A 12,623-nucleotide genomic window follows, 5' to 3' on the forward strand; every position below is an offset into this window, starting at 1 on the left:
CTTGCAACACCCAAAACTTTCCAAAGACGGCGATTTCAGCATCTATTTGGAGGCATGCAAGATAGCCACACATCTGCAAGTGTTACAGTACCACATACAAACAGGGCTTGAAAGAATAAAAATTTATACAAATCCTTTCTGGAATGGTTTAAACCCAAATTGAGGTCATAGGCTTAAAAGCCTGGCAACTTTTATTGCCCAGTCGTGCTCGTAATCCTGATTGCGCTAAAGGCAATGAATATCCTTAACAAGTGCAACGCTTTAGATGACACATGGATATAGATGGTTGTAATTATTGTCAATATTGTATTTTTCATTCTGTCTTTAATCTGTAATGACGTTTGCGTCATGTAGATATTGTTAGCAGAATAAACAGTGCTTAGATTCCTGGCGGGAAGGTCATTTGGGTTTGTTCTGATTAAGGTTTGATTAGCTTTTTGACAGTGTTATTTTAGGCCTTCATAGATGGATGACTATAACATAGAGCTATTCTGCATGCTTTAAAGTGATAGGTCACCCAAAATGACAATTCTGTCATTATTGTTTCATTATTTGAATGACATTATTCTGTGGAAATCAAAGTCAAGGCAGAATGTTTAATAAATAACCATTTCAGTTTTGGTCTGTTCCACACACAAAGTTTTCGAACTAATGATTATTGCAACGGAAATGAATCAATCAAAAACTTACATAAAGGGTTAGTTCAGCAAAAAATGAATTTTCTGTCATCATTTATTCACCCTCATGTTGTTCCAAGACCTTTTTCCGTCTTCGGAACACAAATTAAGATCTTTTTGATGAAATCCGAGTGGTTTCTGAACCATCCATAGGCAGCAAAGTCATTGCATCTTTCAAGGCCCAGAAAGGTAGTAAAGACATAGTTAAAATAGTCCACATAGTAAACACAGTGCAGCGCTTCCGGGTTCTACGTCAGAATGGCGGCTCATTATTGGCCGGTTCCTGCGTCAGCATCACACGTATGCGTCGAGGTGCTCACATGAACAGCGTCGGCCAATAATGATGTCGTAGCAGACTGACATGGAGGAGAAGAGATTGTTGAATAAAGTGTTTTTTTTTTTTTTTTTTTTGTGCACAAAAAGTATTCTCGTCGCTTTATAACATTCAATTATTGTAGTTACATGGACTATTTTAACGATGTCTTCACTACCTTTCTGGGCCTTAAAAGTTGCAATGACGTTGCTGCCTATGGCTGGATCAGAAAGCTCTTGGATTTCATCAAAAAGATCTTCATTTGTGTTCCGAAGATGAATGAAGGTCTTACGGGTTTGGAAAGGCATGAGGGTGAGTTAACTAATGATTAAATTTCCTTTTTGGGTGAACTAACCCTTTAAGCTGAACAATGACTTTCTTCTAGAGCTGCTGTACAGCCAAAACAATGTTTGTTGCATTCAGTTCCTGTTATCACTGTAAAGCTGCTTTGAAACAATTTGTATTGTAAAAAGCGTTATATGAATGATGACGACTTATATATATATATAAGTACATATCTCAATATGCCTATATAATTATTATTATTGTACATAGGCATATTGATTTATTCTAAATATAAATATCAGTATATTGTAATATATTGTAAAATTTATTTATAATTATATTTTTAATTATTTAAGAAAATATATATTTGTTTTACATTACAACTGTAAAATTATTAAACCTATAATAAAAATAGGCAGTGCATAAAAGTATTTGAAACAGGTAGTGCTGAAAGAAGGTCATTCAAGTTTGGAACTACTTGAGTGTATAAACTAACAAAATGTAAACTCAACTATCTCTTTAAATTGTCCAGTTAACAATGTTTAAAAAAAAAAATAATAATAATTGCATTTATTGTCATTCTTATCATTTCAGAGGCACCTGTCACCAGAGGACTTCTACAACGTGTTTGGGATGACCATTGAACAGTTTGACCGTTTGGCTTTGTGGAAGAAAAATGATCTCAAGAAGAAAGCACGCTTGTTTTAAATCACACCTAATCGCTTAAAGGAAAGCAAAGATAAAGAGAAAACCTCTTCTCATCCATCCTGTGTGCATGGAGGGATGAGTGTGAGAGAAACATATATGCACCTTCATTCTGCTGCATAGCTACTGTCATCCCATCTCACGCTGAGGAAGAGGGAGCGCTTTCACAACGCTGTCTGCCACCTATCTTTGTGCGCGGACGCCACACAACATGGCCTGAATGTTACTCTGATGACGGAGAGCCTGGAGTCAGAACTGAATTCTCCAACACTCTTTGTTTTCTCTTTGATTGTCTTTGATCTCGCTCCTTCAGCTGTCTTTGTGATTACCGTGTTGTATTCTCTCTTAGTGGAAAAGGCACTCAATATTGATATAAGCCACTTTCTTTACATTTTATACCGTTGATAAACATGGCCAACCAGCTCTACATGCGAGTCTTTATGATATGTAATACTACCCATCTTCCCGTGCCCTTGTTTTTGACTGCAATGAATGTTGTCCAACGTCTAAGTCTTGTCCAAGTCTACTCGTCTTCTCTGCTCAATGTCTTTCTCTCTCTCTTTTCTCAGTCTCTTCCTGCCTGTTCCTCTTCTTACCTCTTAGACATGATACTCAGCCACTGCTTGGACTGTAATATCTATCATGTGATATCAGCTTTATGGAAGCTTCATTCATCCATGGCTTTAGCATGACCAGGCCAAAGACTCATACAGAGCAAGAAGTCAACAAAGCACCCTTACGCGTGACCTAACCAGACGCGACGCAATAAAAAAACCCTCTTCCAGGTCATCTTTTGTCCTTTCCAGCCTCTACCGTGATAAGTGAAGAGCAACAGGACCCTTTGTCGATCGATTGGTTTCCATTTTCGCTGCATCATGCTTGGTAGCCCCGCCCACTGTGAAATCTCATTGGTTCCTCGGAACATTCTCATTGGCTGTGGTTGCGTCTCATCACACATCAGACTGAGAACTTGTCGTATTGCGCCTGGTTAGGACACAGTGTTAGTTGTTATGTTTATTAATCTTTACTGTTGCTCAATGACTGTGAGTGCGGACAGCTGGAACAATGCATAGCTTTTGTCATATTATGTATCTGTGTTGGCTTTTTCAGGTCAATGTGCAGTTCATCAGATGTCATTATTATGACAACACAGTTATTCAATAAGACATTTAGACATTTAACCTGATATCGGGACTTCGCATACTCTCTCCATATATATCGTGCACATTACGTATCGTCATAAATCTTATCAAATGCATCAGCCAGACATTGCATTGGTCTTTCTCGTTGTTTGAAAATGAAAGTGCTCATTGCAGAGTAAACCCTTATTTTTGTATGCAATTTTTTTTCATACAGATGTTTGCGCGATACTTTATTTGCCATTTGCAAATAATTGCAACATTGACTTTAGCATGGAGCCATGCCAAAGTTAACAGTTTCTGTAGCAATTAGCGAAACTAATACAATACAACACTTAATAAAGCATGCAGTTCAGTGGCGCTTCATTTCATTTAAAACAAATATGATTTTTTGTTTGATTGTTAGTAAGTGTGTGTGCTGTATATTGATACAAATGTCCATTACACTGGTCATGTCACCCTGTAGGCATGCACTGCATATACTGGAAGCATCACGTAATGGCTTCATATTCAACTTTAGAGTGTAATCATGACGTGTTGTTTGATTTGAGATCTGAAAGTTACTGAGAGATTGGTTTGTTTCTTCTGACACATTCTTAAGTTGTACCACGTTTGCTCTAGATATTTTACTCTGATGAAATTTAACTTGGTTCTTTTACTGATGCCAGTTACTCAAATTTGCAAAGAAACATGCAAAGTGTTTTATCCTTTTATTATATGGATATATTACTTAAAGATGTCAGAAATCTGGAACTGTTAGAGAAACAACATTCAGTAAACTAAGTTTTGACTAATGATAACCATGTGTAACGTGCCTATATCTTGTACAATATCAAGGCATCTTTGGATTCTTTTTTTTTTCTTTTTTTTACTGATCAGCAGGGAAACTCAGATTGTTTTACTTTATTGCTGATTGTGAAAGTATGATGGTTTCTAACCGACTATAAGTGTGTGCATATCCAAATCTCTTTCTTCAGGGTCATAATGCAACATTTTTCAAGCAGTAAATTTTTGCCTTTGCCGGTCATGCCAAAATCTGTTGTGCTTGGGAAAATACAGTAAAGCTTGTCTCAAATACATGAATGTGTTTTGGTCTGAGTGCGTAGGTGGGAGCCTTCCCAGAAGAACCATGTTGAGCTGCGGAGGACAAATGCGTTAGTCTTATTTAAACAGCTGTAGAAACAGGCACGTGTGTGGGTGTGAGTGGTGTTAGCCTCCAGTACAGCAGTCCAATAGTTCAGGCTAGGTGAGTTCAGATCAGGGTGTTTTCGATCATCTTTATACTTTAACAGCACTGTAACCCTTAAAAAAACAAATACAAATCAAGACTAAACAAGGAGGTCATTTAAACATCTGAATTGGTTCATTTTTTGTGTTTATTAATATGGTCTTGAAGTTAATTACGAAGTTAATATGGTTTGTTTTTGGAAATTATTTCAAAATGTATTTTTCTTTGTGTGTGTGTGAAGTGTGGATGAAGGCAGATGTAGGACTGTGACCCAAGAGAACTCTGACCCAACAGTTTTGAGAGCTGCTGGACTACTTTTGCTACTATTACACATTTACATTTTATACCTAGAAAGTTTGAGAGACCTTATGAAGTTGTCTTTGTGTTATGATGAGGTCACACAACATATATGGTTTCCCATGGGTGCGCATGGTTTTGTGCTAATATGCAAACTAACTACTGCGTATAACTGTGATTGTGATGTTATTCTGACTTTGCAAAGTTTGGGAAATGTAAATGCACTCATTTTATTCACTGTTTCTTTGAGTTGCTTTGCAAGAAATATTGATATTCATCTCAATAAAAACAGCTATACTTCAACTCAAGTGTTTTTTTGTTTGTTTTTTTGTAAAGAAAGTAAGTAGCTGAACCAGATAGATAGATAGATTCATCTCAATAAAACATCTACTTCAAGTGCTATAATGTAAAAAAAAGTTGCTGAACCAAACATATTACCCACAGATAGGGAGACATGACCCACATATAGATAGATAGACTGATGACCCACAAATAGATAGATAGATAGATAGATAGATAGATAGATAGATAGATAGATAGATAGATAGATAGATAGATAGATAGATAGATAGATAGATAGATAGATAGACTGACGACCCACAGATAGATAGACTGATGATGACCCACAGATAGACGGATAGATAGATAGACTGATGACCCACAGATAGATAGATAGAAAGATAGATAGATAGATAGATAGATAGACTGACGACCCACAGATAGATAGATAGACTGATGACCCACAGATAGATATAGATAAACTGACAACCCACAGATAGATAGATAGATAGATAGATAGACTGACGACCCACAGATAGATAGATAGATAGATAGATAGATAGATAGATAGATAGATAGATAGATAGATAGATAGATAGATAGATAGATAGATAGATAGATAGAAAAAACTAAATAAATACCGGCCTATAGACGTTAAATATATAGAGGAAACTAAAAATATCTTACAACACTCCATCTTCCCAATGTGTAAATGTTATGTTAACGCCTACCAGTTCTGCTATTGGTTAGAATTTTTTGCAGCGCGCTGCCGGATTGGCTCACACGGTTGTCAATCTCGGGAGGATTTGACAGCGTGAGCGGTCCACGGAGCCAAGATATGAATCTGAAGAAGCTCACACAGGCCAGAGGAACAACAGAGGTGGCCGTTATCAAGTGCACGCGGAGACAGGGCAGGTCCATCTTCTTGAGATAAAGTTATGACGGAAAATAACGGAGAAGGTAAAATGTCACTGTTAAAATTATTAGACAGTTTGTCTCTATTTATGCGTTGGGAAAGAGTCTAGGCTATCCATGAAATGTTTCTTAATTTGTCTATTTAAGTACAGCATTTGGGGTTTAATAAGGACAAGCTCTTCTCTCTACAGTCATTCAACATGCATGGATAAATTCAATTCTCAATTCTCCCTTGCATATTTAAGTGTGACAGGTTTGCTTTCCATTGCTTGTTTCTTTACAAAATGATAATAATAACATAAAACAGTTTTTGAAGTTGTCATCCTGCATTAATATTAGTAATTTTTTGGTGCTGCCATCAACCCTTTTCTTGTTTTGGAGCTGAGGCTGAGCACAAAGAAGCACGAGGCATCCTGATGAATGTGCAGCGCTCGTGTTGAATAGCGCGAGCCTGCAGGGATCAGCTGGCGTCTCGAGCCTCAGTCTCTGATTATGCTAAGGGGGGAGGGGCTGAGAGAGAGAGGTGAAAAGCTAAATTATGAAGAACAAATCCTATTAATTTGATACCTTTCAGTGGGATGACTTAGACAAAGAAGCTGGATTATGTTTTTGTGGTTTATGAGGATGAAGCATATTTGTCAATAATAATTGCCACCCTATGTCTAAGATTTTATTGTTACGTTTACCTTAGTTGACCCTAATTTTTCTTAAGCAACTTTGTTACTGTTGTTCTCAGGTGTTTTGCAAGTTCAGATGATGTTTGTTTAAACAGGCTATTTATATAAAGAATGTTGGGACCATGTGAAAGTGTTTTCCATCTCCAATTTTCCTCAGGGAATTACTGACAATAGAGCGGACAAGAACCGTCATCCTGTGCATTGTTAGCATTACCGACTCTGGCTCTGAGATGATGGAAAACAGGACAAAACATAAAAAGCCACCAAAGTTGCATGCTGCGTCTCATATCTCACTGTCCAGACTGTCTCAAAACAATCAAACCAGGTAAAGAAAATAAGAAAGAATTGACTGGAACAGGTTGGATTTGGCCAAACACAGTCCTTGGACTCCGTGGCTAGAAATACGATCATTTGGAAAAACAAAGATAAGCATGTGGACAAAGCTCAGCATCTTTGATCAATAGCCAGTGTAGAGTTTAATGGGTGTGACCAAGCGCTTTGAGGGATGTTAGTCAAGGGCCATCTGGTAAAATGGGCGATGGAGCCTAACTTGACCTGTTCGCCTGCATTTGGCTCATTTGGGAATTCGTATCATACAAACAGGAGGTTCAAATCAGGATGTTCTGCTTCCTAATCAGAGCAGAAACAAAATACTTTTCTTTATTGCATCCCACCCTTAAAAAATAATATTTCCTTCCATTCTTAAGTAAATGGAACTTTTTTTCTTTTTTTTTTCAGAGGTAGATTGATGCCATTTAAGGTGAAAAAGCATGTTGCACCCTAATAGCATAGCTTGTTCATTTACACTTTATTTGAAGAATTCTGTAACCACACAAAGTGAGGTCATCCGAGGGCTAAATACCATTATAGCTGAGTGTTGCATGGCCTCTGTAAGTGGGAGTTTGGTATTTTTTTCAGATAGCTTGATGACTGGTCTGTACATGTGGCCTAATGTCTGATTGCTGATGCAGTGACATCATTACTAGTGCACATCTGGACCTGCATTGTTGCAGCATCTGTGTAGGCTAAAGATCGATGACCGGTCTTGCTTAGTTTGCAAGGGAGAAAAAAGCAGTCGTACACTACAGACATTTAGTGGATGTTCATTATTCACTGCTTTGAATGATGGGGAAAATGTAATGCATTTTTTTTTCTTTTATAGTAACCTGAATTCAAGTTCCCTTCCAGGCTGTTTTTCCTCTCTTGTGGTTCTAGTCTAGCAGTCTGTGCCTTAGGATAGTTTTCACAGACTAACAGAGTCTCCAGTGGGTTTATATTAGTCTGCCTCAGGATGCAGCATGTCGTTTAATTGTGTGAGTGTGTGTGTCAAATACAGCTGTAAACAGCTGCTGATTCTTTCTCTGACTCAATACCAAACCACTTCCTGACCTCTGACGGTGATTCTATGGGAAGTTCTATTGCAGGGTTTCTCAAACTCGGTCCTGGAGGGCCGCTGTCCTGCAGAGTTTAGCTCCAACCCTGATCAAACACACCTGAGCAAGCTAATCAGTGTCTTCAGGATCACTAGAAACTCACAGCTAGGTGTGTTTGATCAGGGTTGGAGCTAAACTGTGCGGGACACGAGTTTGAGAAACCCTGTTCTATTGGTATATGTAAAGATGTGTATAGACGCATTAGAGAGATAAGGAAATTTAACATGCATCATTACATTTATGCATTAAGCAGACACTTTTATCCAAAACAACTTTCAGTGGCAAATGCTTTGTTTGGGAATCGAACCCATGAGCTTGAAGTTGCAAGCACCATGCTCTACCAGTTGGGCTCATGTCTTTGTTTTATTAAACCTTTTTATATACTCAGTCCTGTCAGAGAACGTCTAATGAGGGGAGAACTGCCACTCAATAAACATCCGGTTGCAGTTCCACTCTTGTTCCATATGAGGGCGCTCACATGACGAGTGTAGAATGAATGGATGGTCTATGGTAGCCTGGTTCTACCAGACTCTCGTACATTTCATTTGTACAGAGAGTCTGGCCTCGCTCCATTGAGAAACGTTTACTTCCTTGAAGGCGGGTTCTCTGTTAAAGTTCAAAACTATTGGATCTGCCCAGAGTCACTCAGGATCTGCCATAACCAATCGCTAACGTGTGGTCGTCCGAATGATCAGAGGATTATGTTTAGAATAAGATGTCTGTCTTTTATAAAGTTTATAAAGCGACGAGAATACTTTTTGTGCGCAAAAAAAAAAAAAAAAAAACGATTTTATTCCACTATTCATTTCCTTCTCTCTGTTCCTCGAGTCTTGATAAAGCAGCGCGTCTGTGTGTTGTACGTCACACGTAGGCTCACTATTGGCCGACGCTAGTCATGTGTGTGATCACATCAACGTCATCGTTCTCAGCCACTCCCTCTATTCGCTGATTGGTCCTACAATATAGAATATACAGCAGTCCCAGACGTAGTACTGAAGGAAAATGAAATTGAGCGGAAGTACGTAGGAGGGCGGAGCCAGGCTAGGTCTATGGAGCTATACCGCTCAAAATCCACTTTTCTTAGGATATAATTTTTTGTTGAATTTTTTTTGTCGTTATCGTTCGAGAGAACAACCAGCGCTGTATTTCAGTTGTTTTCCTCTGTGAACATGCACTAATGGATGTCTGACAATTTCGTTGCTTTTTGGGGTTTTCAAATTTAAAACGTCAATAAATGCTCGTTCGTTCTGCTCCCATGGAACAGATGGATTATAATATGCTTATGTAAGTTACCGTCAGATGAAATCATGCGGGCGTCGGCGCTTTCTCCGTCCGTGAATGAGCGCGGATTTTCTAGCGCATTTACTTGCACTTCAAAGGCAATATATCTATGGTTTAACGGTTAAACCATAACCCATTTGAGAGACGGCCAACATCAGAATTTAAAATGGACTGATCGAAGCTCTCTACGAACTTGAGCGATGCCGCGCTGACGGACCATGAAAGAGTGACGGACATGTATGCACATAAAGCACTGTCACACACAAACACTCTCGAAGTAATACACAGTCTCACTTGTAGCCATGTCTTTTAACTATTATAATATTTCGAAGGGCAAAAATAGGAACGTTTAATTGGCTTTACATCATCAGCTAACTCGATCACGTCGAGCTAGGTGATTTCAGATAGCCAGGCTCCTCAGCTCCACTCACGCCCTGTTTGTCTATTTTCTGTATTCCGGGAGTGACGCCAGGCCAAGATGGCGACGGCCGGCTCCGCCCACTTTAGGCTTCAAAAATGCTCTTCAGAAACCTACGGGTGACGTCACGGACACTACGTCCATATTTTTTTACAGTCTATGGATGCAACCTGCTCGTGACGCAAGCCAGCGGAAAGCATAAAAAAACAATAAAAACACTGACTGTAAAAAAATATGGACGTAGTGTCCGTGACGTCATTATATATTATACCCTTACTTGCAGCACATATGAGGTGTTTCCATAGACAGTATATAAACTGAACACAGCGACCCCATTGGATTCAACGGAGGCAAGTGAAGTCAATTAGAACCACCAGAGAATGTCTAATATGGCGAGAAGTTTCACTCTCACTACACTTCCGGCTTCTGAACTGGTTGCAGTTCCACTCTGATTCCATATGAGGGCGCTCACAGGACGAGTGCAGAATGAATGGAGGTCAATGGCGGTATACCCCTCAAAATCCACTTTTCTCAGGATATAATTTTTTGTCTAGTAATTTGAATGTTGTATTCGAAAGGAGATGCAAAGAAATTACACATTGCTGGGTGTTAGATTTTTTAGAGTCACTTATTTGCTTTAAAAAAGTCTTTCAAAATGTCACTGACGTCAGAATGCTGACGTCATTAGCAGAATGCTAGCGTGTTATGGGCAACAACAACTCAACCTGTAAGAAATCAAAACGACATAAGTACTCGTTCATTCAACTTTCGACCTAAAACCCATGTTGAACTTGCAAAATCTACAATCACATCTGAGATTTCTCAACGGCAATCGGGTGAAAGAGACAAATTTAGCCGTCTAGCCCCATTGACTCCCATTCATTTTGCACTCATGGCGATCGCCCCCAGTGGAACTCTGGTGGTACTACAACCATAATTCGGTGCAATAGGGCTTAATAGGGAGTGGACAGGCTCTCCGTAGACGGGCTCTGGAAGCACTAACTTCCTGATGGTCGAGCGTACTGCGCAGACTCACACTGAGCTTGACAACGTAGATGTGACGTGAGCAACCCGTCTGTCTTCTAGTAGCTGTGCCAAGCGAAATCTGAATCATTCCCTTCCGAAACTTGCAGAGACGGAGAGTGTGAGTAGGAGCTGTCCATGAGCTGGAGCAGGAGAAACTTTTGCTAAGTATTCTGATTAATTACTTTGCCATTTTGCCTCCACGTCCCCCCGATTGCGCGCGAGCTTCTCCTCCTGTCCATACGGTCATCTCTCTACTGTGCGACAGAGAGTCGCGTTGGTATGACGCAATCGTTAGCCTATTTTTACAAAAACAGCTTCTACGGGGCCATAACGTAAGATACAAGGTAATGGAGCTTTTTATACATTTTCGTGTTTCTTTAGAAATAAATAATGGACAAATGGAGTCTTTAAACGCCTCAGATGTAAAGTTGTTCACTGTCAAAGTGACGCCAAAATGAATGGGAGTCAATGGGATGCTAACAGCAGGTGATGGTCTGATAGCCAATGGCGGCGCCCGGGGAAGCTTCAACATAATATGAAACGCTGCCCCCCTGGGTGTTTCTGGGTGTTTCTCACTCATTTCTGCTCCGAGGTCTTGATTGTGGCACCTCTATGAGGTTTAGAATCCAGTATTTCTGTAACTCTTTTGTCTTTTATGAATTTAACAAAGAACTCTGTCTCGTATTCTGTCCAAACACACCGCGCCTTCTAAGTCAGGTGACCTGTAAATGCGCAAAAACTGTTTCCATTGCAGTTTTGCGAAATATTCCTTTTTCGAATTGCCTGAAAAACCACCTCATGCGAGCGTGAAAACTTTTTTGCGATAAATGGGAGTTTTTGCGAAATTGACGTGTTTCCATTGAGCGTATTTCAATTTGCGCAATTTGAAGGGTAATGGAAACGCGGCTAGTGATACCAACGGTTTTCCTCAGGCGTATTTTGCGCATGCGTATACAGTTTTTTGGATGTAGGACTTGTTCAACTTCAGCCAAAACAGATTTTTCACTTCGACTTGATTGATTGAGCACAATTAAATATGTTCGGTGAATATACTATTTTAATTTTAAGTGAAGACCTTGAGCTAGTATTACAGCAATGCTTCTTTTTGCAAGGGGATAATTATTTTGAAGTAATTTATTGAGCCAGTATGTAATTGTCAATTTCCTCAATTTTCCAAAATTATTTTACAGTGAATGAATTGGTGAGAGAGAGATTACGCGTGTTTGAATAGCGTTTTTGCAGCGTCTTTAATAGTGAAGCTATTAGTTTAATTACTTCAAAAACAGCAATGCTTCCATCTCGTTGCTGAGAAATATAATGCAGCTTTTCAGTAGCAAAGCTATTTTATTAATACAAGTCGCAGGGCAGTGTTGACAACAAGTTCCTGTGCTCCTGAATCCTGAATTTTTCTGTGTGCGCTGCGTGATCGTGTCTGTATGTGTGAGCTTGTGCTTCGTTGAAGTCAGCGCATTAATTTAGAACGGTGATTAATGACTTTTGACTACACAGACTTTTGTCCAATCAAATGCTTTCCCGGATACCATCTGCAACCGACTAGCTAGTAGCAAATCATGGTTCATTGCTGAGATGCTAAAGGCTTTTGGCTATTAATTCAGGGTCAAGCCCTTCAAAATGTCCCGTCTCAGACTTGTTTCACAACTGTGCTTGGCAAACACTTTTTAACAGAATGTAGTGTAATAACAGTGATTAAAATGATATATGAATTTATAGGTTGTACAAGTTGGACAAAAGTTTAAAAGACCTAATTTTATTTTATTATTATCAATAAATATGTGCACAAGTTCAGAAGTAACACAAACAGCTGTGCGAGACGTCTCTCCAGAGTTGTCATTCATGCATATTCCCTGCGGCTCTGTAACATGACTGGACTGGAGTGGCAAATCTTTCAAGTAAAACATGAAAAAGTGGTGTTGCGTGCCTTTGGCTCTT

At 39.2% G+C, this 12,623-nt stretch overlaps 2 protein-coding genes across 9 annotated transcripts in view; both read left to right on the forward strand.

Moving 5' to 3' along the window:
- Window positions 1-4,950, forward strand: part of ablim2 (actin binding LIM protein family, member 2) — a 70,261-nt gene extending 65,311 nt beyond the window's left edge. For 5 of the 7 annotated variants that reach the window (XR_014630070.1, XR_014630073.1, XM_084433675.1 and 2 more), the window contains one exon: window positions 1,870-4,945. Coding sequence is in view for 3 of the 7 variants with exons in the window: in XM_084433675.1 (XP_084289801.1) it covers window positions 1,870-1,983 (114 nt within the window). In the remaining 4 variants the exon portion in view is untranslated. Of the gene's footprint in view, window positions 1-1,869 lie in introns of all 7 variants that reach the window. The other 2 variants (XR_014630071.1, XR_014630072.1) reach the window with 2 other exon arrangements.
- A 775-nt stretch (window positions 4,951-5,725) lies between these two features.
- Window positions 5,726-12,623, forward strand: part of afap1 (actin filament associated protein 1) — a 55,800-nt gene continuing 48,902 nt past the window's right edge. For both annotated transcript variants that reach the window (XM_084434716.1, XM_084434718.1), the window contains exon 1: window positions 5,726-5,883. In XM_084434716.1, coding sequence (XP_084290842.1) covers window positions 5,862-5,883 — 22 coding nt within the window. In that variant the 5' untranslated portion in view covers window positions 5,726-5,861. The remainder of the gene's footprint in view (window positions 5,884-12,623) is intronic.

The sequence above is a fragment of the Rutilus rutilus genome (genome assembly GCF_951802725.1).
Source record: "Rutilus rutilus genome assembly, chromosome: 16".
NCBI lineage: Eukaryota > Metazoa > Chordata > Actinopteri > Cypriniformes > Leuciscidae > Rutilus > Rutilus rutilus.